At 41.2% G+C, this 26215-nt stretch overlaps 1 protein-coding gene across 1 annotated transcript in view; it reads left to right on the top strand.

The window, feature by feature from the left end:
• The first annotated feature begins 16223 nt into the window (after nt 1-16223).
• The window catches only part of SLC9A2 (solute carrier family 9 member A2), a 96791-nt gene continuing 86799 nt past the window's right edge, over nt 16224-26215 (top strand). Inside the window, exon 1 of the mRNA XM_038550902.1 lies at nt 16224-16518. Coding sequence (XP_038406830.1) covers nt 16224-16518 — 295 coding nt within the window. The remainder of the gene's footprint in view (nt 16519-26215) is intronic.

Genomic DNA, 26215 nt, shown 5'->3' with positions numbered 1-26215 from the left:
GCCCACCCCAGGGGATCATTTCCGGTTCCCTTACTGTCTTTTGCAAAGATACAAAGAGCAAGACAAAACACATAAATATACAGACTTGCATTTATGAATGTGTATTATGCACTTAAGAACAATTCATAACAGAGACCATATATAAAAGTAGAGAGTCATGAAGGAATGGGAGCATGACTGCCTTACTTCATTCTTCTAGATAATGACAAAATTTTCCACTTGTCAATAGATGGGTACCTGAAGTCTGGGAATAGTAAGGACATCATTAAGTGAGTAAACAGAGAACAGGGGGGAAAAATGGAGATTTCTTTTCTGATTTTATTTCCTCCCTATCAACAACTATGGAGATTCTTATCGGAGCTGACCTTTGTTCCTACGCTTTAGACTCTCGGAGGAGACCATTATTCTCAGTCACTGAAAACTTCTCTTCTGCAGCTGTTTTCCCTAAGCGGGGGCAGGCAAGGTTGTGGGAGTCCTGACAACAGGGCAGGGGAGGCAGCAGGTGCTGGTGTCAGTAAAGGCCCTGCCTGACTTTTCCCGCTGAGAACTCAGGCCATGGCTGAACTAGAGGGGGTATGTGCAGGCGCATATGCTTGTGTGTGTGTGTGTGTGTGTGTGTTGCAAAATACAGTTTCTTGGGTTTAGCTAGATTTGATTTCAGCTTCTCAGTGAGCCAGTATTTTCATGGCAAATCAACAATAACTTTCTGCAGTTCTTTCTTCTCTGCAGGTAGGAGGGTAGATCACGTTGTGCCTGCATTCTTTGGGATCAGAAAAAATCATTTCACTTCCTCTTCTGTCCCTAGCTATTTCTTTCCTCCGAAATCTCACTGTCCTTGACAAAAATATAATATTTCACAATGGTAATCCAATAGTATGGAAGCTTGTTATGTCTTAGCAACATCTGTGATTATGTTCTATTCATACAGTATCTTTATTTAGGCCAGACATTCACAGGGTAAACTTCCAGTCAATCCCAGATGGATACCAAGAAACATCCAAGGTACATTAACCTGATGGGCTCATCAAGCTACCAGGATTATTAAACTGAATGGGAAGATATCAAGTTGTAAATCAGGTTAGAATTCTTTTCTTGGATATGGTACTGACTTTTTTATTATTATTATTAAGTCAGTGCATGTGTTAGGACCTCATACTCTTCTGTAAATGCAGGCCTTGGAATAGAAAAGACTGTGTGTGTGTGTGTGTGTGTGTGTGTGTGTGTGTAATTAGGAAATTGGAGACGTTATTTCTTAGAACTGGCACATGGACATTTCACTTCCCTGTTTCCTTCTCCTTCTTAGCATTGTGGGGACTGTCATACCCCACTCTAAGTATTACTAAAAAGGCATCTGAATTCATTCAGTTTCAGTGATTCATCCGGCTCCACTTTATAAGCCTGGGTCATCTGGCTCATACCTGTGATGTAACAGCTAAACACGAACATCTGGGAAAACAGTGTGCATGCAGGCCAGTGTAACTTTGCACAAGCAGCTGCTTTGGTGGCCACAGTGTGTGTTTTTCTACTAAATTGTTGTTGGAAGGCCTTTCTGCTAACCTTTGACTTCAAGGATGACACAGAGTTCCTGGATAATTGAACTGTTAACTCCTGAGCATGGTAACTGCGTCCACATTTTTGAGTCATTGGAAATGAGTCCACGTAGGTGTGAATTTAATCTAAAACTCAAACCTGGATAGGCCTGAATTTAAACCTGAGTAGGCCTGAAATTAAGTCTAGTAGAACTGAAACTGATTCTTATTTGCATATGCAATTGGAGTTAGTGATTCTGGATGTCCAGTGTACCTATATAGATCCAAAGGGGGAAAAAAAAAAAAAAGATCCAAAGGAAAATGATGGGTTGAGTACACAGTAAAAACTGGTGCTTTGTCACTCACTCCTCAACCTCATTATTTTCATGTCTTGCTGATTATTTTCATAAGTGCCTAATTAGAAATAGAGAAATAAGGTCACAAGTTAATTTTGAATCATTAAAATATTTGAGTCCCTTGAATACATAAAGGCAAAGAATTTCATTTCTTACCTGTATGTGGGAAGGAGTTATATTTCCTTCAGTTCTGAATGGCATACTTTACATAAGTGAAGTGATGCCAAGTCTAAATATTATTCTTAGGATTCCTTGGGATTCAGGTAAGACTCAAGTGTTATTGAGCAATATCAGTGGTCATTAGGCATTACATGATGTGATACAGAGAATTTTGAGGCTGCCAGGGGCTTCCAGTGACTATGTAGGAAGGACAGTTAATATTTACTTAGTGTGTGCTCTGGGCAGACCTGCACTGGGAACTTAACCATACATTTTCACAATCAATCCTGACAGCAGCTCTCTAAAGGAGATAGTATTACTCTAATTGCATATATGAAAAAATAAAGAAATGATGTTTGTGAAGCTATAAAAATGTACCCACATAGGGACCCTAAGAAGTATCATGCACATTCACTATTACTATGTTGTTGTTGTTGTTTTTTGCTACTCAGGCATTCGTATATGTATTACATTTTTTCTCAAATAACTCTAGAATAGAAAAGATATTCACAATTATAAAATGGAAGAACAACTCAGAAATATCAGTATGGGTATAAAATTTATGTGGAACCATCAAAGGAATGTTAACAGTAATAAGTACTGATAAACAATCAAGTCTAGTTTTTGGTCAATTATTCCAGAGAAGGAAATATTTTACATCCTCAATAGAATTCTTAGGAAACCTCACTGCAATGTGAAATTTCATTTTCAGGGCCAGTGATTGCACATATGTTAGTCATGTACGTTGATGATGCCATACTGACTGCCCTTCATCATTGAATCCCTTTTTGCATGTTTTTAGTCTTTGCCTATTTTATTGGGCACACACTATTATAATACAGTAGGAGAGTACTATTATTATTATCATCATTATTTCTAGTATAGGAGACTATTTATTCTAGAGTGAGAGCAAGTGAGAGAGAGCAAGAGCGGGTGGGGGGGCAGAGGGCGAGGGAGAAGCACACTCTCCTCTGAGCCCAACCTGGGGCTCAATCCCAGGACCCGGGATCACTACCTGAACCAAAAGCAGACATTTAACAAACTGAGCCACTCAGGCACCCCTCTGATATAGGAGACTATTCACTACATACTTTGTTATATGTACCTGTTAGTTGGCCTAAGGCATACTTATCTCTTCAAAGTGATTCCATTATTTTTCATAAAATTAAATCTGTATTCTAACCTAGAAGAACATTAAATATATTAAGTGCATACCACAAAATATGTACCTAAAATTAGTTTTAGAGAGTAAAACTTTCTTAATATTTCAAACTTAATTTCTGTGGAAGCCAGACCAAGTATCATTGGAAATAATATATCTGAATTATCTCAATTCTGTAAACCCAGAGTGAGTAAAATGTTCTTTCTCTGACATTGTGGCATAAGCAAAAAATATTTACTGTTTTCTAAAAATGTAAAAATTGAAAAGGAAAATAGTATATTAATCAAATTAAAAGTGATGTGCAGTATGGATCTGCATTAGTTTCCAATTTCCTTTCTAAGAAGGAGCATCAGGAGCCCTTACATGAGGTGGTAGGAAATGTCTTGGTCCTGATTTCCTTTCATTCCTATTTATTAGGTTCATCCATTTTGTATCTCCCATTGTCATAATAAATTTAAGATCTAATTTTTGTATATTTAAGGTTTAAAGTACAATGGTTTGACTCATTTGGAAATGTTTGTGAGGACCTACCCTGCTACTGGTATGGTCTTAGCCTCAGAGACCAGCATGCACAGCTCTGGAACTCCAGTGGACTTGAGATGATTGCAATCACAGTGTCATTTCTTTCTTTCTTTCTTTCTTTCTTTCTTTCTTTCTTTCTTTCTTTCTTTCTTTCTTTCTTTCTTTCTTTCTTTCTTTCTTTCTTTTTTAAGATTTTTATTTATTTATTCATGAGAGACAGAGAGAGAGAGTCAGAGACACAGGCAGAGGGAGAAGCAGGCTCCACGCAGGGAGCCCAACGTGGGACTCGATCCCGGGACTCCAGGATCATGCCCTGGGCTGAAGGCAGGTGCCAAACCACTAAGCCACCCAGGCATCCCTACAGTGTCATTTCTAGAAGGAGCGGAGAGGTTACATTTTGAATTGAAAATGTTTCATTTTCTGGGGCATCTGGGTGGCTCAGTAGGTTGAACATCTGATTCTTGGTTCTGCTCAGGTTGCAATCTCAGGGTCAGGAGATTGAGCTTTGCCTGGGGCTCTGTGCTCAGCACAGTCGGCTTGAGATTTTCCCTCTCCTTCTCCCCCTGACTCTCCCCCTGCTTGCTCTCTCTCTCTCAAATAAATAAATAAATAAATGAATCTTTAAAAAGATTTACCTTAAAAAGAAATTATACGTTGGGATGCCTGGGTGGCTCAGCAGTTGAGCGCCTGCTTTTGGCTCAGGGAATGATCCCAGGGTCCTGGGATTGAATCCCGCATCAGGCTTCCCCTAGGAAGTCTGCTTCTCCCTCTGCCTGTGTCTCTGCCTCTCTCTGTGTCTCTCATGAATAAATAAATAAAATATTTTTAAACAAAGAAATTATACCTTAAAAAGAGAACAAAAACATTTCCTTTTCTGAAGGAAGTTCTGTAATAACCCCTTTGGATTCAGAGAGGCAAAGGTACTGCTATTCACCTGACTTGTTGTACCTAACTACTTTTCATTGAGGCTTTCACATAAATTGACCATTTCATTTCTTTTCAAGTTAGTCAATTGTCTTTGGCATTCCACATAGTCATTTTCACCTAAGGAGGAAGCCACCAGGGCAATGTTATAATTGGGAGGACACTCCCACACTCCTGAGTAGAAAAAGCCCATTGCAAGCTCAGACTTGCTAGCATATCATTTGGCTCACTTTCATTCTCTTTATTGGCATAATTTACAATAATGCGAAAAAGCAAGTAATAAAGACCAAGGAGAGTTGAGATGAAAGTGCAAAGAGCAAACACTGGACAGAAGGACAAAGAGAGTGAAAAATAATTCTCTAAGAATTAAGTAGGACATGTCCAGACAGCAAATCAACTGTTCAGTGATTTTTTTTTTTCCCTTCCAGTCTTAGCTGCCCTCCAGGTGGCAAGATGAGATGTGTGTCAATGGTGAGGACCAGAAGCCTCCTTTGAGCAGCAGTCATTCGAATTCAAGATTTTGGGGGCACTCATTGGATAACAGGTACTAAAGCCATCAAGGAGAATACCAAGATTCTGGCTCTGGTTTGGGGCCCGTGTGGATGTTTAGCAAACATTCAATGGGTAGAATATGCAAATCATATGGCATGTTAGAGGTCAAAATATACTTAAGAGAAAAAAAGAAAAGCAGAGTTGGCCGCCAGGATGGGGTGGACTGCGACTGTCAGAGATGCACACCTGCCAGGAAGGGCATCCCAGATGGGAAAAAAAAAAAACAAACAACAACAAATTCAACCACTGGCTGAGTATTTACTATACACTGCCATTCTACCAATCATGGCCTCTCTCAACAGCAGCTCACATTCCTAGAAGGGGTACACACATGGATTGACAGGGACAGAGAATGAATGAACACAGGGAAGAGAGCCATGGACTATCTCATAAGCAAATAATGAAGGGCTATATAAAGTCTTCTGTAAGGATTTTCTCTGTATAATATTCCTCAGAATTGTAGGATTGACAAAACTACTCCTAAGTAATGTCTATGGCTCAGAAGGAAGTAGGTTCCTAGGGCAAATCAGGGCATTGTTTTTAACAGCCTGGGTAAATTCTAGCTCAGGTTAAGCACTGGAAATTATTTGGAAATACTTTATTGGTATTTAAATCTTGCTCTAAATTTGTATAGTTCTTACTGTGTGTGTGTATACATATATATATATATATTCAGTATATATATATATTTGTACAGTTCTTACTATACATATATTCATATTAGGGATAATTTATTTAATATAAAATAGCCCCTTTTACTCAAGTACAGAATTCTGAAGAAATTCCAGGCCTGTGCAAAAATAAATTGTGATCTATATTGGTATATAAACTTGAGTCTTCAAGACCAGTCTCTTATGGGCTGCTCATTTGCTTCTTGAGTTGGAAAAGTCTTTAAGCTTGAATTACCATGTAAGATTTGCACCAACCCATGAGAAAACGAGCTTTGTTAGTTAAAATACTTCATGTTGTACAATGAGAGTCTCAGTCCCAAAGTCTAAAAGAAGTCAGTTGAATAATCATTTGTTGAAAGAAGAAATCAATGTGACCACATTTCACAAATTACATTTAGCTTTTGCAGCCCCCTTTTCATAAATTGAAGTCTTATGTGAAAATAAATCCATTAATAAATTCAAATATTAAAACTTCTACTCTCCATGACCCTTCATATCTCTCCGGTTCATTCCTTCAAATACCCTAACCGTATCAATCCTGGCGTTCACTATGAAACCACAGTTTAGGTTAATCTAATCTCTGCCCACTACATGCCTGCACCTGTACAAGAGAATGTGGATCCAGAAAACACACGATTAAACTGACTGGTCCCTTTTTATATTCTGGTTATAAACCTCAGGTGAGGGAATCCCTGGGTGGTGCAGTGGTTTGGTGCCTGCCTTTGGCCCAGGGTGTGATCCTGGAGACCTGGGATTGAATCCCACGTCGGGCTCCCTGTGCATGGAACCTGCTTCTCCCTCTGCCTGTGTCTCTGCCTCTCTCTCTCTCTCTCTCTCTCTCTCTGTGTGACTATCATAAATAAATAAAAAAAAATAAAATAAAAAAATAAACCTCAGGTGAGATCTAATTCTGTTTGGAATTCATAACTTATATGCCTCGTCATTTACTCTTCCTTGAACATATGCTTTATATTTTCATTTTTTTCCCTTGAATCTCCAAAGCTGCTCTCATTAACATCACTCTCATTGAAGAATCAAAGCAATGAGCTCAGAACTTGTTAACCTGTTGTCATCACAAGTGCTCACTCACCTGTCTGTGTCCTTCTTTCCTGCTGCTGTGAATAGACTGTCCTTGCTCCCAGCCCAGCCCTGTCCTTCCACCTGCACACTGGATACCATCCCTCTCATCTAACCAGGATAGTGCTTCAGTGACTTTTTTTCTTTCCCTTCCTTAGTGACTGTTGTTGCTTGGGAAAAAAACTGCCCAGTCAGAGATTATATTTCCAAGTTCTCACATCTAATTATGACCACTAGTCTATTTCTTGCCAATGGAATATGAGTAGAAGTAATCTGTACTTCTCAAAAATTTCCCATGGGCATCATTTCTTTTTCCTATCTACCAGTGGGGTGATGGAACCAATTGGCAAGCCTCGATCAGCCTATGTCCCTTAGTGACTGTGTGAAACCCTTCCCCTGAGATTTCCCTATTCCCCAGTATGGATCAGACTTTAATGGACTGAGAAATTTCTATTAATTTAAGCCAGTAAGATTTTGCATTTGAGTTTCAGCTCTGGTCACTTAGGGGCTGTGTTTTTCTGTAGTAGCAACAGTATTGCCCTAATTAATACACCAATCTATTAGCTGATGACTCAGATTTATATATACATTCTGAGCTTCTCTCCTAAATCCCACACCTAAATATTCAACTCTTTTGGACATTTCCACTTGGAGGTCTGCTAGGCACCCTCAGCTTACCATTTCCAAAGTTCCTGATAAACACTCTCTAAAACACCTCCTCCACAAAATTCCTTGTCTGTGTTAAAACAAACAAACCCAGAACTTTCTCCTTTTTTCTTTCTTAAAAGATTTTATTTATGTATTTGAGAAAGAGAGAGAAAAGAGTGAGAAAGGGAGCATGAGTAGGGGGAGAGGCAAAGGGAGAGGGAGAAGCAGATTCCTCCCTGAGCAGGGAGTCTGATACAGCCTGATCCCAGCACCCTGGGATCATGACCTGAGCCAAAGGCAGATGCTTAACCAATCTGTACCACACAGGCACCCAAAATACAGAACTTTTAAAAGGCAACTCCATTTTCCCAGTGACTCAGAGAAGATAGCTTACAGTCACTCTAGATTCTTCTTTTTCTCCCACTCTCCAAGTCTGGTGTTTCAGATAATAATGTTCATTCTACCTTTGAAATACACCCATAATTCAAATATACTCAGAATCCAACCACTTTTTACCATCACTACTTCCCCTACGTGGATGCAAACTAGCATCATCTCTCATCTGGTTGATTTAAAGGCTTCCTAACTTGCATCTCTGCTTTTGTCCCTGCTCTCCTAAACTCCATTGTCAAGGCAAGAACTGGAGAAATCCCGTTTAAATAAAAGTCAGTTGGTCTCATTTATTTCTGTTCAAGCTTTTCAAAGATTTCCCATCTTAGCGCAAATGTCAATGTCCTTGTCAGGGCCTCCAGAGCCCTCAGTGCATTGGCCCCCATTTCTTCCCGGATCCCCACTTCTGAATTCCATAACCTTTATTATTTATTTCTCTTGTGGCTTCTATCACATTTGAGGCATTCTCAATGTATGCACAGCCTTCAAAAATGGAAAGAAATTTCTGTTCTCATTTCAGTTCTGTCACTTAGAAGCTGAATAACTTTTGATCAATTTTCTTGTAGCTTTGTGGCACTTCATATTTCCTGTATCTAAATGAGGATGGGGGGAATAGTGCTCATCATATAGGATGCAATAACTAAAGAAAACATACTGAAAGCTCTACATTCATGTTGACATCATATTTATCATCACCACCACCACCCCACCACCATCATCATCACTGTCATTCATCACTCTCATTCATCATCATGATCATCATTACCTCCATCCATCATGATCACCACCACCATCCATTGTGATTATCACCACCATCCTCACCATCATCATGATCACCCATCACCACCCATCATCACCATTACAATCATCACCACCATTATCACCATCATCATTGTTCTACAGCACAGAGTCTAGTATAGCCTCCAGGGTCAAATTACCTGTACTCAAAACTCAACTAGCTGGCTGACCTTGGGCAAGTTCTATAACTCTTCTGTCTATAGTTTCCTCATTTTTCTTTTTTTATTATTATTTTTTAAATTTTTATTTATTTATGATAGTCACAGAGAGAGAGAGAGAGAGGCAGAGACATAGGCAGAGGGAGAAGCAGGCTCCATGCACCGGGAGCCCGATGTGGGATTCGATCCCGGGTCTCTAGGATCGTGCCCTGGGTCAAAGGCAGGCGCCAAACCACTGCGCCACCCAGGGATCCCAGTTTCCTCATTTTTCAAAGGGCTCTACAAATAATATCTATAATCTTAAGGTGTCAAAAGTATTTAATGAGATGGTAGATACAATCTTTGAGAAGGAGCCTATCTCATTGCATGTCATCAGCAAATGTTAGCTATGGATAGTCTATTGATTCTATAATGGTATATAGTTCCCAAGGGCAAGGTTCATATGGTCTATTTCCTGTGACAATGAGTGCTTAGCACAGAGTCTCAAAAAGTTAAATAAATACTTTTGGCTTGGTTGTACAAATAAATGATTGAATGGATGGATGAAGAAAATATAGGTCAAAGATAGGCAGAGCATAATATAGCACACACTCAATTTCAAACTAATGTCTCCTTAAGATTTTTTTCAAGTTTTAAGGCTGATAAAGAGAACTTTAAGAAGGGAGAATGGAGATTCAGAGGCATGTATGCTCTATTTTGCCTTGTACACACTGGGAATCCAGAGAAACAGTTCTCTGTGAACTGTCTGGGCCAGAGTTCAGACTGTTGATGCAGCTGATGAGATTTTCTCAGAGTGAACCCTTAATAAATGAGATCTGCACAAGCATGCCTTTATAGTGATCTTTGGAGAGAGAAATTAAAACTCAAAAAGCAGGATGCCTGGGTGGCTCAGTGGTTGACCTCTGCCTTCGGCTCAGGGTGTGATCCCAGTCTGGGGATCTAGTCCCACATCGGGCTTCCTGCAAGGACCCTGCTTCTCTTTCTGCCTCTCTCTGTGGGTCTCATGAATAAATACATAAAATTAAAAAAAAAAAAACCCTCAAAAAGCTTTAAGGAATTCTTCAGATCAAAAAACAGTAGAAAGTGGATAAAGACACTTGGGTGAAGATTGGTGTTTTATACTCCGCTTCCTTTATTTTCAGGCTTGGGTTTAGTCAGATTTCTATTTCCGGTATGGTAAGCAGTTCTAGAATACTAATAAACAAAATATACATTTGCAAGGGTATTCTTCATTTCCAACTGTTTCTAGAAGCATTTCTGCCATGATCCTAAAGAGTAGCAGAATGAATATGCCATCCCCAAATACGCCACTTGGGTACATTGATTATTTTGAGCTGTGGACATTTGAAAAACAGCAGATGCAGGAAGAGGCTTTCTCTGAACTCCCTTTATCTGCCTAAAGACAGATTCTCCAAAAGGAAATTGACTGCCTTACATCTTCCTGGGAGTTTCATCAACCAGGAAAGATTGACTTGTTACGGAAAAGGAGACCAGATGCTGACACCAGACAAACTGTGTCATGAAACTATCATCTCCCATCACTTATTCTAAGGGCCCATTCATCTTCCCTAATAGTCCTAACCCCTCAGGTTACATCTCCCCTTTCCTTTTCCTACAAAGATGGCAGTTCATCCTGAATTCGAAGCCACCCTGGTGAGAGACTCATTTTTCCCTGGATAGCTCCCATGTTTGCATGAGGCACACGTGTTAATAAGCTTGTTTTTCTATTGTTAACCTTTTATTATAGAGGTCTCTGCTAAAACCTCAGAAGGGTAGAGGGAAAGTGATTTTCCCTTCCCTACCAAGCCTTGAAGTTCTCCTATTTATTGGGCCCTTAAAGCTTAGCAAGTGCACAGTCTCACTTTATAAATATTTGTTGAATTGGTGAATGGGTGGGCCTTATACATATTAATGGGATGCTATTCAGAAGTTCCCGGGAGGTTGTCTTTTTGCTTTCTGAGCGCTCTGCATATCAGAATTGAGACATAACACAATAGAGCTCAAAGGAGAGGGAACCTCTCCTCCCACACCTGACATCACAGGGCCAGAGGAGGGTAATACAGGATGTAGGTGCATGTCTCTTGTATACAATTGTATTAGATTCAAATCCTAGATTTTAATTAAGCCTTTTGGAAAGACACATAAAGTTCTTTATTCCAAGTCTTTTACACAGGAAAACTGAGGCTCTGAAAAGCTTAGTGGTTGAATATCTGAAGACAGAATCTTATTTTTAAATATACCAGTAGATTTCAACATCAAAAGCACCACTCTTGGGGTGCCTGGGTGGCTCAGTGGTTAAGTGACTTCCTTTGGCTCAGGTCGTGATCCTGGGGTCCTGGGCTCGAGTCCCACATGGGACTCTCCACAGGGAACCTGCTTCTCCCTCTGCCTATGTCTCTGCCTCTCTCTGTGTGTCTCTCGTGAATAGAGAAATAAAATCTTTTAAAAATATATTTAAAAAAATAAAAGGACCACTCTTGTTTATCAACCTTCAATTTGCAGAACGTAGCTTTTCAGATAGCAAAGCAACTCTCTACTGACATGAAACAAGTATCTTGGCTAAAAAGAGAGAAAAGCATATAATTCCGCATTAAGCATTCACACCACCGCTTGATCTTCGTTAGCGCTGTTTGAGAAGAGGGCTCTGGATTTTTGACGAGGACTGTCTTTAAAAACAAAACAAAACAAAAACGAAGGTCGTTTAGACTTTAAGATTTTCAAATACAATAATAAGATTATCGAGTCAATGATACTACAAATGCTGACTTTTTAGAGGCAGAAATTTTGGGTTGAAATCTCACTCTAAAATTAAGGGTCAGTGGTTGTACAATGCAGGTTTCAAAGGAGAACTTAAAATATGAATATGATAAAAATATGTACAAAATAAATAGTGTGAAATGTCAGTTCTAAGCCTTCTGTTAGGAGGGGCTCAGTAGTACCTAACGGGGAGCCCTTCCCTGCTCCCAGTGCACAGCCGCCTGGATCCCCAGGAGCTGAGGCCTGTGGGGAGAGGGCTGGCGCCACCCTGTGGTGCGAGGGAGCCACTGCCACCCACGGACACATCACCTCCTCTGGGTCAGCCTCCACTCTGCTTCTGGAAAGTGGGGTTGATACCTAAACCTTCTGGAGTCGTGTGCTAGGGTGTGCCTGCTCCTCCACCCAGAAGCTCCTGGGGGCTCAACGCTTCACAACCTCGCTTAGCTCCAAGTCCTGTGTGGTAAGCCACCAAGTTAAATCCCAGGACCTCCAGAGCTTTCCAGGGCAGGAGGCGGGGGTTTAAGAACAGCCTTGCCCTAGGCACGATGATCCTGAGCTTCCCTGCAGAGCTCACATTACTGTTTTTAAACGTGCACTTTCTCTTAAGCTAAATTCTAAAGTTCTTGGTGAGTGTGAGTGATGCCAGGGGTACTGACTGGCTTGATGACTGTTTGATGCAGGGTTAGTGCCGTTACAGGACTCCCCTACATATACTAATATTCCAATAGACCCCTTCAGCTCAGAGGGCAGAGAAAAAGATTCAAGTTTCTCTGAAAGAGTTTATAAGATCCTCGTAAACACTTCTGTGCTACTATGTGACGGTCATGCTCAAATCAGGTAATTATAATAAATGAACGTATTTAGAAATCCTGTCATGTGATTGGATTTTCAAAGTACTTGGGCAGAAAAAAAAGGAGATGTGAGATCATAAAATATGAACCAGGGATCACTGGAGGGAAACATTTCGTGTGGAACTGTGCATGTCTGTTCTGCCACTGAGACAACCATGGAAAAGCCTGGGGCCCATATTCCTGAGGCAGGAGAGCTGTCATCTATCTCATACATACTAAGTGATATTTATTCTAGGCACTGTGCTAGGAACTAAGGATAAACAAGTGAATCAAATCAATCATCCTTATCTTCACAGAGCTTTGGGGGGGGGGGGGAAGTAAAATGATTAAGTGCTAAGACAGAGAGGTATCAAAGGGCATAAAACAGGACTCTAATTAGTCCAGAAAGGCAGGTGTCAGGTAAGACACGCTTGCATCAGTTACCTTTGAGCAGAGACCCTAGGAGGAATTAACAAGGTGAAGGGCAGAGAGGAGAAAGCACAGAATGTGTAAAGGTCCTGAGGTGAGAGAGAGCCTGGGATTTTGGTCAGAGTTCATAGAGCATTGGTACTGGAGGTTGGGGGAGTGAGGTAGTAGGAGTGAAAGCCAGAGGTCAAATCAGGTAAGTCGCTGAAGGATTTTAACTTGATAGAGATATGATCTTGCCTTCGGTTATTTCATGGGTACAGTAATGGGTGAGGTCCTTTCAGGACTCAGGGGTTGAGGTCCTAGTCATAGGGCCCTTTGAAAAAAAATGGTTCAGTCAAGTCCTCATCAGCATGAAGGCATAGCTTACTTCCTTCTTGTTTGCTTTTTTTTTTTTTTTTTTTTTTTAAGTTCATGAGAGACACAGAGAGAGGCAGAGACACAGGCAGAGGGAGAAGCAGGCTCCATGCAGGGAGCCTGATGTGGGACTTGATCCTGGGTCTCTAAGATCAGGCTCTGCGCTAAACCGCTGAGCCACCTGGGCTGCCCTCTTGTTTTGCTTTAGGGGAAAGATGAAAAGATTGTTTTTAAAACTGTGTCTTTCATCTTCCATTTATATAAAAGAGTACTTCTGTAAATGTGAGAAAGTGTTGATAATCTTTAACTACAATAACATAGATTTATAAAAGTAAAGTGATACTAGAGTCTGTGATTTCCACACTCTGGGCAGTAAGATCCCAGAAATGTAGACTTATCATTCATCTTCTTGTTTATAATGCACATTCTTTTAAAAAATCTTTTTAATATTTATTTATTTTAGAAAGGGAGGGAGGGGAGAGAGAGAGACAGAGAGACAGAGAGAGAGAGAGAGAGAGAGAGAGATAGCATAGTAGTGGGAAGGGCAGAGAGAATCTAAAGCAGACTCGGTGCTGAGCCCGACAGAGGGCTGGATCTCAGGACTCTAAGATCACCACCCAAGCTGAAACCCAGAGTCAGATGCCCACCTGCTGTGCCACCCAGGCACCCTGATGCGCAATTGTTTTTCAATTGTTTTTAAAAGCATTATGTGACTCAAACTCCTAGAAATTATTGTCTGCATGTGTCCTTGCCCTATTATTATTTCACCAAACTTGTAGAACTGGCCTGATTTGCTTACTGCAAATAAAACTTTATTCTGCTATGGCTTTTTTTTTTTTTTTTTTTGACATTCCCTAAATTATCCTCTACTGTTATATGTAAAGGCTGTTGAGAAAATGACCTGCCATTTACGGGTAACTGGTCCCCAACTGGAGGGTGGGCTGAAACCAATGTTAGCATGGACAGGCTGTTTAAATGCCTTCTAGACCCTTTTTGATTGGTAAACTTGGATACATCTGTTTGTTTTTAAACATTTCTTCATCTAAAATTCTTTGCTTACAAAATGGGTACAAGAATGTATAATGGATACAAGAATGTCTATCTCTTTGGGGCTTTGTGATAATCGGCAAAGAAACAGATAAAGCTCCTTGCATGGAGCTTCCCATGTTGAGCTACACAGTTCTACAAAGTTATTATTTGTTGCTCCTTTCTTCCTGGGGAACCGAAGCCTATAACTTTAATGAAGATTTCCAGTGAATTTAGATAGGGAGGCAGATTTTTGGATGGCTCAATGATTCTTTTTAAGACGACAGGACGTCCATACATTCAATTCTGTCGCACTTTTGAAACACTAATGCTTTATAAAATATTAACTGAAGTACTCTGTGTCTTCTCCTAGGATCCTTCCCTAATTTTATCCTGGACTTGTCCCTGCATTATTTTCAAAGTCTTAAGATGACTGGTCCTTATATGCATCGATTCAGGTGGGGAGTGTTTTTCTTTCTTTCTTTTTCTTTTCTTCTTTTTCTTTCCTTTTCTTTTTTTCTTTCTTTTCTTTTCTCTTTTCTTTCTCCCCTTGTGCCCTCTGTTGACATCTCATGGATTCCCTACGTTAGAACTTTGAAAAAAAGAAATGCGCTTTACATTTTGAAATGCCCAGTGCTTAACGGTAGGAGTCATGTTTCGATATTCAAAAAAAATTGGAGAAAAGAGAGAGAGAGGATTTCATCTCCTAAATATCGAAGGGAAAATTGAGCGACACCTGGTCTTGCTTTTATGTTCTTTTCGGTTTCTGGTGATAAAGGTGCTGGGACAGTAAGAGGCGGCGGGGCAGAGGCTCCGGGCGCGGGCGCGGGGGTGGGCGCGGCGGTGGGGGCGGGGGTGGGGGCGGGGGTGGGGGGAGCGGCGGGCGCTGGACGCTCTCCGAGACCCACACGGAGGTCGCGCTCCCTTTCCTTCCCCTGCTTACCCGCAGGCGGCCTGTAATTAGCGCAGCAAGTCGGTCTGAGCGAGGCAAATCACCGGCTTTCCGCGAAATAATTATATTGCCGCAGCTCCGGGACATGTGCACCTCCAAGCCTGAGACGCAGAGAGATGTTTTTCTTCCTCGTGGCCGGGGGCAGGGAGGGGAGAAGTGGAAGCGACGGTGGCGCGGGGGGCAGAGCGGCGCAGGGCGCGGGGAGCCGGCGGGGCCCCCGGGGGCGTGGGAACGCGGCAAACAGCGCCCCGCGCAGGCCGCGCTCCGACGGCTCCGACGGCCCCGACGGCCCCGACGCCCCCGCGGCTCCCGGGCCCGGCCCGTAGCGCCCCGCCGCCGGGGCCCGCGGGGGGAAAGGGCCCGTGTCGCCGGAGCGACGCCCGGCGCGGCCTCCGGGGCGGGGACAGCCCGGGCACCTCGCGCCGTCCCGCCCAGAGCCGGCGCGTTCCGGGGGTGGGGGCCGCGGCGCGCGGAGCCGGCCGGAGCGGAGCGGAGCGGAGCGGAGCGCGGCCCCGCGTCGCCCGCGGCTCGGGCAGGTGCGCGGCGCGTCGGCCCCGGTGCTCGCGCCCTCCCGCCCCGCGGCCCGGGCGCCGCGCCCGCCCCGCCCGCCCCGCCCCGCCCCCGCCCCCCGCCCCCGCCCGCGGGCCGCCCGGGGCAGGGCCTGCAGCTGCGGCCGGCGAGCGGCGAGCGGCGCGCGGGGCATGGGCCGGCGGCCGGCGGCGGAGGGCGGCTGAGGGTGGCCGAGGGTGCGCGCCCGGCGGGGACCGAGCCGTCGGCGGCACAGAGCCGGCCCCGCGGCGGGCGGCGGGCGGGGGCGGGGGCGGGGGCGGGGGCGGGGGCGGGGGCGGGGGCGGCGCTGCCGGGAGCGATGCGCTGAGCGCGCCGAGGGCCGAGCGCGGGGCTCGCCGGCGGCGCGGGGAGCCGACCCCATGGAGCCGGCGCGCACCGGGCGGAGCCTGCGGGCGCCGCCGCCGCCGCCGCCGCTGCTGCTGCTGCTGCTCCTGCAGGTGGCGGGGCCGGCGGGCGCCCTGGCCGAGACCCTGCTGGACGCGTCGAGGGCCGTGGGCGCCAGCTCCAGCCCGCCCAGCCCCGCGAGCGTGGTGGCTCCCGGGACCGCGCCGTTCGAGGAGAGCCGGCTGCCGGTGTTCACCCTGGATTACCCCCACGTGCAGATCCCCTTCGAGATCACCCTGTGGATCCTGCTGGCCTCCCTGGCGAAGATAGGTGAGCGGGCTGGATCCGCCGGCTGGGGCGCGGGGGGGGGGGGCGATCGCGCCCGTGGACGGGGCGGGGGCGACAACGCAGCTTCTGTTCGAAAGGGACCCCAGGAGGAGCATTTTCACGCGTTGCTTCCTCCTAAGTGGACATGGGCCTTGAAATAGCCCCAAACTCTCAGCCCCTTACAGACCCCGCTGGGGACTCGCCGCTTACTTTTGCCTCACTCACATGCCCAGTGGGACAGACCTGTTTGCCGAGGGAGGAGGCGAGGGGGCTGAGGCTGTTGCATCGGGAGAGAGGCGCAGGCTAGCACGGAGGCTAAAGCAGGAAAGCCCTGGATGCTCCGGGCAGAGAGAGGCGCCTTGGCCACGACGCAGACCCCGCCATGCACCTGACTAATGAAGTGCCTGGGAGGGGACCAGGGACAACCGAGCGCCTGCAGCTGCGACACGAACACCCTGTCTCCTCCCTCCTTTGGGCTGAGGCTGTCACTCTCCAGGAAGCGTTTTCTTAGGTGACCGAGGCCAGTGAAACGAGATGCATATTTAAAGATAACCCACTTTCCAAACTGTCTCTTTAACTTTCATTTGGAAAGCAGAGGCTCAGAATGTATTTTCTTATCTTCATAACCCCTTCCCCCCACCCCCCACCCCCACACGCATAAACTTTTGTTGTGATCATGGGGCTTGACATTATTTTTACTTGATATTTTAAGTACTTTTTCATTTTAAAATATGTCAACTACTGTTGTTGTTAAGATTCAAAGAAGTTATTAGGTCAAAAGAGCGTCTGCGTTATTGCATGCATCTTCTGCATTTGTCCTGGGAAAGATCCTGTGCTGTTCAAGTAAGGCAGGTCCCCATAAAGGATGAAGACACCTTGCCTGTCATCCTCCAGCTTATTGATTGGCGGGAGAGATGTCACACACACCGGTGGCCGTAATACAGGGAAGTGCTAAGTAGTGTGACCCAGTCAGAAAAGATAATGTGGCAGTGTAGGAGGCAGAAATCACTTCCTCCTGCAAAGGAAGCATTTAAATGGGGTTTTCAGGGATGACCAGGATATGTCAGTTGGAGATGAAAGGGTACAACGTTCCAGAGAGAAATAAACAAGGCATTCATGGGGGGGGGGGAGGCACAAAGCAAGCAGAAGAGATGGTTTGTACGGGGGGTGGAAGTTGAGGTAGGTAAGCTCCATGGCAGAATAAGCTAATTTGATTCTATAAGTGCTGACCAAAGGAGGCACATGCTGTGTTTAAGGACTTTGCAGTCTGCAATTACCTGGCTTTGACATGGTTGTGTTAGTTGTGTGCCTTAATTCCACCTGAGAAATAGAAGCAGAGGAAATGGATTTCCCCACCTATCGAGCAGGTATTGCATGAACTTGTTGCCGGTAATGATACGCTCAGGTACTATCTCCGCACATGGTCCTCACAACAAGGGGGAAGAGCAGATATTAATACCGCTCCCCGCCACACACACACTTGGTAGAGGTGGAAACTGAAGCTCCAGGGAGTTTACATGAGGTGCCCACAGATATACAAAGTGGGGAGCCCTGTCCACTCTCTCTCCCAGCCTCCATCACTGGCCTAGTGCTTGTGTGCCCTGTTTCCATTACTGCTTCTTGGTTGCCATTTCTATTCAATTACAACTCTTTGTTTTGTTCTTCGCTCTCAATTATTTTGATCTAATTAATTACACTAATAACAGCCGCTGGTAGGCACTTAAGTTCATTATCTCTAATTTTCACAACCATCCTGGGTAAGGATGATTACCCCGTTTCCTATGCAGGGAAGCAGAAGTGGGGAGGTTACCTTGCTGGTGGGTGGGGAGCCAGGATTCCACCCAGGTCGGCCTGATGTCTCATCTTTGTGTCTGTCCTGGAGGCTTGTTTTCTTATATGAGGATTAAATGAGGATTAAACTACCTATGTTTAACATTCTTAGAAAATCCTGGGCATGGAAGAAGCACTGAATATTTCATCATTAGCAGGAGTGGAAGAGGAGTGACAGTAGCCTCCCGCAGTGCTCTGGCACCGTGTCTCCTTTTCCACTGTGCTGGGCTACCTCCTGCCTTTCTCTGTTTCTGTTTTAGGCTCAGCCTTTTCCAAGTGTTCTTATTTGCATGGATTGCTTTTTTGTACTTGGTCTTTTTCTATCATGATCTATGCATCTTGTTTGACCTTATGTTAATTGTGTAATATTTTATTAAAATGCTTGTATGAGTTCATAGTTGTATTTATTGATCTACCCATTGGCAGGATAGATAGATAGATAGATAGATAGATAGATAGATAGATGTGTTTATATTCCCTGGTACTTGCTTTTCTCTGGATCTTTCAGCCCACGCCTCCCACCAGATTCTCAACTTCACTGGCTACTATCTCCTCTTTCTCTCCTGCATCTGGGGCGACACAGAAATAGAAGTACAGACAGATGTTCATATGTCCCAACCACAAGTATCTGAGCACAGAGACCCGAGTGGAGATTGCCATGGGTGGGGTGAAGGGTATAGTTCCCAAAGCAGTAAGTGTAATTTTTTACAGCACCAAAAGCTGGCCCTTGGAGGTCTTTCCTAGGTTTTTCCTGTATATAGTCCAGCCCTGTCCTCCTGATGTTCCAGGGTCCTCTGTCCTTTGAGGAGCCTGGAAATGCCCAGATATATCCCCCACCTACTCCCCCAGGCCCTAAACTTTCTGTTGGCTTTGGGGACAACTGTCCTTGTACTGCCTTTCCAACCCATTGGGCCATATCTAGTCATTCAAATTCTATTTTAATTTCCGCACTGGAGAAACTGTTATTTTGGGGTGACTTATATGACTACTTATATGACTTATTTTGCTCCTTTTTGGGGCAGGATGATGAATTGAGCTGTGCAGGGGACTTGACACGATGAGATAACACATGTGTTAACTTATGCGACATGCTGTGGTTTCTATTTGGGGGCACTTTTATGCTGTGAACCCAGTGTACCTGAACTTACCTGCCACAGAGAACATGAAGACCCACTGCTAGTGATTAATCTAAATAAAGGTAACAGGGTGCCCCAAATGGAGGCTCCTAATCACATCTGTAGGAGGTTTATATCATTCCTGATGATGAACTCAGAATAGTTTGCTAGATAGCAGCACAATATAATCTTAGAAATATTGCAGTCAGAAGTGAGCAAGTGCATTTTTGGCAGAGTGTTGAATGATTCAACTTTTCATTGTTTTACCTGATTATCAGGGAAACTCAGTTTCTGAATTATTTGGTCAAAAACAAAGTTCTGCAGTCATGATGACAATTCAAATGCATATGTGAAGTAGGTTAAATAAATATAAACATAGCAAATTTAGTACACCTTTGAACAGTCTTAGAATTTTGGGATGAAACATTTGTTTTTCACTTAGATCCTTACACATGTGAACGTGTATTGCTCCTTTTAATTTTGAATATTTATATTTTGAATAACTATTGACTTTTTTTTTTTTTAACAGAAACACATGCTTTATTTGGTAAATCCTATACACAGGGGTAGAGTTCTGCAGCATAGAATAATAGCCAAAGAACTAAGAAGAGGAACATTTCCTGGAGTATTCTAAGATGGTCTTCTCTGATTTCCTTGCCCATGAAGTGGATCAGTGGAATTTGTCCTAAGCTGGGTGAACTTGGGCATGTATTCTTCCCTCTATCAGAGGTCAGGGCCAGAGCACTGGGCCTCTGCTGTTTAAAGCAACGGAACTTTCTTCCTTGTCCACAGTGGCTTCCCAGATGTCCCCTCACTTATCTTGGAGGCTTGAGCTGGCCTGTTTGCCTCTTCCAGGTGTCAGCATGCATTCTGCCCTATTCATTTCCTTAACCCTTAAACTTCGGGTTAGGATGCAGAATTTTCCACTTCCCTCTACCCTGTTGTCTTGACATTAAATAACTTGTAGTATTGTTTTAAGGAAAAGGCAAAGCAATTTGGTCCATGAAGGTTTCTCCTCTGGGCTCTAGCCTGTCCTGATTTTAAATATGAAACCAGATAATTTCTACAGTTGATATCTATCTGTATTTGCTGAGACCTTGATCTCTTGATCTGGTTCTCTTTGTTGTATTTGGTTTTCCTGAAGCATATAACAGCAGCTGGTTGGTCAGCGGATTAATCTCATGATTTTTACCTATTTTTCTGAACCACATCTCATTTTGAACAAATTTCTGAAGCTGTCTTCCTGATGGCATGTGTTTGTTCTTAATAAAGCTAAAAGGAGAGTTTTGAATTCTTTTTGTCTCAAAGCTTCCATCTTTTCCCTTTCGGTTAACCATATATTTTATGTTTTCTGTGTAAACAGCTCTCTCGTATTCTTTCTACAGATCATTTTAGGTGCCTTTTAGAATTTTATCACTGCCCTCTAATGTAGCAGGTAATTTTTCACCAAAAATGTTACTCTCTGTATCAACTTCCACAATGACAATAATAATTGTCATTAATGGGATACTTTTTCCAGGATTTTTCACATATTATGAAACCCTAAAATTATACAAAGAACATTTTGTATAAATATATTTGTTCCTTGTAGGGTTATAAAAAGTTACTTGTAAAACCAAATGAATTTGTTGATTTGTATGTGGATAGATTTTTATCAGTAATTCAATTGCCTTTAAAATTTGTAGTTCTACTTGGCTTATCTATCTTTTCTTCAGTCAATTTTAGTATTTATGTTTTTGTTTTTCTGGAAAATCATTATTTAATTTTAGTTTTTAAATTTATAGGAAGGAAATTATTTTGTATTATTTAAAAAGTATCTACATTATCTGCATGTATTGCCCTACCTTTATATTCCTAATGTTGTTATTTTTGTTTTTCTTTACCTTGAGAAAAATTCTCAGAAGTTTGTCTATTATATACTTTTTCAAAGAACTAGATTTTGATTCGTTTTAGTTTACCAATTTTTTCTCTTTATTATTTAGCTTCTCCTACTGTATTGGCGTGTATTTTGTTATTTTTTTTCCATTCCTGAATTTAGAGCTTAGCTCATTAGTTACTGAATTCACTGGTTTTCTAATATATTGATTCCCACTATACAAGGGTAATTAATCCCTGAAAAAGCATTTACAGTTGAAAACATAATTAATATTACTTTCAATGACAAATATTTTTATAAATTCCTGTGCTCTAAACTTGGCATACTTTTATGTTCAAATGACATCGGTCTTATTAACAGGGACAAAACTACTTCAATAGTTTTTTTAGTTATTATAACTCCTAAGAAGCCATTTGTCTTCATCAGTTTCTCCAAAATACAGCTATTTACTTGTTTTCATTAAATTCAAAGCTTGATAAACTGACACTTAAGACTATGTTACAAAGCATAGTCATGGTAATTCTAAGTTTATGTAAATTCATCTTTATTGCAAATTATAAGAGAGTGGCAAAGACTAAAGAATTCAGGGAGGTGATGCAGATGAAATTGTACTTTTCTAATAAATTGCATGAAATCATTATTGCTAGTAACTGACAAAACATGTATATTCTGAGATGAGAATTTAATACAAAATATCAGTGATAAAGCTGGAAAGATGACTGATGTATCTTATGTATCTTATCAGGGGCACTCTGTCACTAATTTAATGTCTGTAAAATCTAATTTAGTCTTTATGAAATCAAAGAAATGCTTCATGAGCTGAAGTAGGAATATTAAAAGAAAGTCTTCTTAAGGGTGGTTTCTCATGATCCAGATGGGTATATCTTAGAGGAATGGAAATCTATGTATTGAAGGCTAGAAATACTTTGTTTTGTCCTATTTTAGTTGCATTGTATAGTTTTGATATGTAGTTTTCACTATTTAGTTTTCAGTATTTTAAAATCTCCTTGTGATTTTAAAAAAAAGATTGTATTTATTTATTTAATACTTCTTTATTTTTGAGAGAGAGGGAATGAGGGAGTATGTGAGCAAAGGGAGGGGCAGAGGAACAGACTCTGAGCTGAGTGAGGAACCTGATGTGGGGTTTAATCTCTTGGTGGTGAGATCAAGACCTGAGCTGAAATTAAGAGTTGGTTGCTTAACTCACTGAGACACCCAGGTATGCCTTGTGATTTTTTTTTTTAAATTCTAGCCCAACAATTATTTAGAATTGTATAATTTTTAGTTAGTAAACATATAGCTATATGATAATTTTTTTATTTTTTTCATATTTTATTACATTTTTGGTTAGATAAGCCTGATATACTGATTTTTACATTGCTTGGGATATTCTCTGTGATTTAATATATGGTCCTTTTTAATTTTTATTTAAATTTTAGTTAGCTAACATAAAGTGCAATATTCAGTGATTCATCACCTAATTGTATGGTCCTTTTTAAACTGCGTTTTCCATGTTTTCTCGAAAAAGATTGTATGTTCTCTATTTGGTACAGGATTGTATAAAGGCACATGTGCACATATGCATATACACATACACAGATGAAATTGAATTTGTAATTATCATGTTCAGATCTTTAATAGAATTACCAGGTTTTTTTTGGCTATTTTATTAGGTTATATGATACACTAAAATCAGTCTCTAAGATCGTGATGCCAATTACTGTTTATAATTTTAATTTTTGCTTTGTATATTTTGATGCTAAGTTATTAGGTGCATACTAGTTTAATATATCTCCTGAGTGAATTTGTCCTTTAACTATTACGTTATGAATTTCTTTATTTTCAATAATATTTTTGTGGCTCATAGTCTGTTTTTTCTGTTACTACTATTACTATTCAAAATAAAACTAGATTTTACACATCTTTTTTCTGTATCTGTTTTCCACATCTATGTTTTCCAGACATATCTTTTCATATACCATTACTGTCAAATCAACTAGATAATTTTCCTTTTGGTATATTTTATTTTTGTTTTGAATTTAAATTTTAATAATACTTGTAATTTCAAAAGAAGTGCAGTTCCATTTATTATGAGTATTATATGTGGGTTTACTTTGTTCTTTACTGTCTTTTACTTGGTGTCTTTAGTTTTCTTGTCATATTTTGGCTTTGTCAATTTTTTTCCCTTTATATTTTATATATTATTATACATTCTGTTTCTATTCCTTTTATAGTTACTCTTTAATTTTAATCTGATTACCTGATTTAAAGGAGCCAGGCCAGATTGCTTTGGCTTACATCCCAATTGCATTTTCCTACATATTTTGTAGTTTTATGATATTGTGTGCATAACTTAAACTCTCTGGGTTCAGTTGCTTTATTGGTTAAATGGGTATTGTAAAAGTACCAGTGTCATAGGCTGTTGTAAAAATCAAATTAGTTAATATATGTAAAATCTTAAAATATTTTTTTGGAACATGGTAAACATAGTATTTGTATTACTGTTTTATCCTCTTTCTGAGTAATACTTAAACTTTAAATTTTTTAAAAAGATTTTATTCATTTATTCATGAGAGACACAGAGAGGCAGAGAAATAGGCAGAGGGAGAAGAAGGCCACCTGTTGGGAGCCTGACGTGGGACTCAATCCCAGGGCCCTGGGACCACACCCTGAGCTGAAGGCAGAGGCTCAACCACTGAGCCACCCAGGCATCTCTAAACTTTAAAATTTTTGACTGCTTATCTGCCTATTTTTGAATTTTAACTTTTTGTCTTATAATCCAGACCTGGTTTATAGTTAACTTCTTCCAAATGAGATTTTAATTCTTAGACCTGGTTTGTATTTAATTGTCTCCAAGTTAGTTTTTAATTTTTAAAAGTAGTGTTTACATTTGCAAACATGCTTACCATTTTTTTTTTTTAAATTTACTTCTTCTGTTTCCCTTTTTCCCCCAGTTGTTTTCTTTTTACTGGAATATGTTCTTTGGTGGATACTTCAGGGAGGGCCTTTGAATGATAAATTCTCTTAATCTTTGACAATGTCTTCATCTTGGTTATTCTCTTGAACAATTATATACCAAAATATAGGGGTTGGAAATATTATCACTTATTAGTTGAAAGATATTATTTCATTATTTTCTGACCGTTTTTCTTGCTGAGGAGAATTATATTGTCCCTTTCATTGCCCTTTGGAATTAATCTGACTTTTCTGTTTGCTTGTATTGAAGAATCTTCATTTGGTTATTTTTGATATTCCTCTCTTTCTTCACTGTGTCTAGGTATTGATTTATTTTTGTTTTTTGGAACTTGGTGTTTCCATGTTTCTTAATGCTGTTTCATGTTTTTCATCTCTTTGGTTTTCTAATTTTTGGTAGTTTAATCAGATGTTTTTTCTAGTACCCCATTACTCTTAGAGTGTTTCTGTGCTTAACCTACTCATTGAGTTTTTCATTTTAATTTTCATTTATACTGTTTTGATTCTTTTTAAAGTATATCTGCATTTTGTTCATACTTTTCTACTATTTAATTACTTTTTATTCCTCCTTCAGTTTTTTCATTTATTTATACTCATAGCTTCTCTTTAGATTTTTCTGTTATTTTTTTTTTTTTTTTTTTTTTTTAAATTTTATTTATTTATTCATGAGAGAGAGAGAGGCAGAGACACAGGCAGAGGGAGAAGCAGGCCCCATGCAGGGAGCCCGACGTGGGACTCGACCCCGGGTCTCCAGGATGCCGTGGGTGGCGCTAAACTGCTGAGCCACCGGGGCTGCCCGATTTTTCTGTTATTTTTATTTGTTCTTATGTTAATCACATTCCTATGTTTATCACATTTACTGACTTTCCCTTTTGGATATTTATTTCCTTACATAGATTATGTTTTTTATTGTGAGCTTAGCTTCAGCAGGGGATGTTTATTTGGAAGTGGTTTGTTTCCCTTAAGTTATGAATGGTTCTTAGAAAAATGGTTTTGAGTTTTCATGCTGGGACCCAGAGTTTTAGTGGCTGGCTTTTAGTACTAGCTTGGTTTTCCTATATGATTCAAGTGGACTTTATACCTGTATGTGGTGTAAATCTGGAATTTTACAATTCACAGGTAAATTTTCCCTCTGTCCAAGGGCATAAGGAGTTGATGTGTTTCCTTCTATTTTTTCCTTGGCTATAAGCATCTTTTAGTATTTATTTATTTGGCACAAAGTAGCTCTTTGAGACTCAGGAATTTATGCATGAATGCTTCCCTTATTGGTCTGATGTCAAATTTCTTGTCTTCATGTAGGTGTTTGAACACTGAGTCCTAGCACATAGGGCAAGTAACTTGTCTGAAATCCACCTAGTTCACTGTGGTTTAAAATCCTACTGTCATCTCTTGCTTTGATTCCTCTCTTTACTTCTGGCCTTCCAGACATTTTCCTTTATTTTGAATGTGGCTAGATAGTAATCTTACATGTTTGAAGTAAGAAGTGGCTTTATCTGTGTTCACATTGTTGGATGGCTCAGTGACATTTTACTTGGCACTTTTTAAACAGATGCTTGCTATATAATGTTTAAAGTCCATGAATATGCTCTACCCCTAAATTATCATAATGGACTTTCTTTAATAAGGTAAGGTGAATGTAATATGTGCTTTCCTAGTTTTTCTATGTGTAGGATGTGAAGATGTGACTATTCTGCTTTTATCTTTATGTTTTCCTGGTTGGGTAGAAGAAAAATAACTCATCAATTGAAGAAGTGTTGGACCTAAGTTTTGGAAAAGGTGTCCTCAGATTATAAGTAGGAAGACCCTATTGCAATTTGAGTTCTGCCATCAACTTTGTTGTATGACCCTGCCAAGTTTTCAACTATTTGGTTCTCACATTTAATTAGTAGAAGTAGGGATATGTATC

Source organism: Canis lupus, chromosome 10 (assembly GCF_011100685.1).
Source record: "Canis lupus familiaris isolate Mischka breed German Shepherd chromosome 10, alternate assembly UU_Cfam_GSD_1.0, whole genome shotgun sequence".
Lineage (NCBI taxonomy): Eukaryota > Metazoa > Chordata > Mammalia > Carnivora > Canidae > Canis > Canis lupus.
The sequence above is the reverse complement of the archived record's forward strand: the minus strand, read 5'-3'. Positions and strand labels throughout refer to the sequence as shown.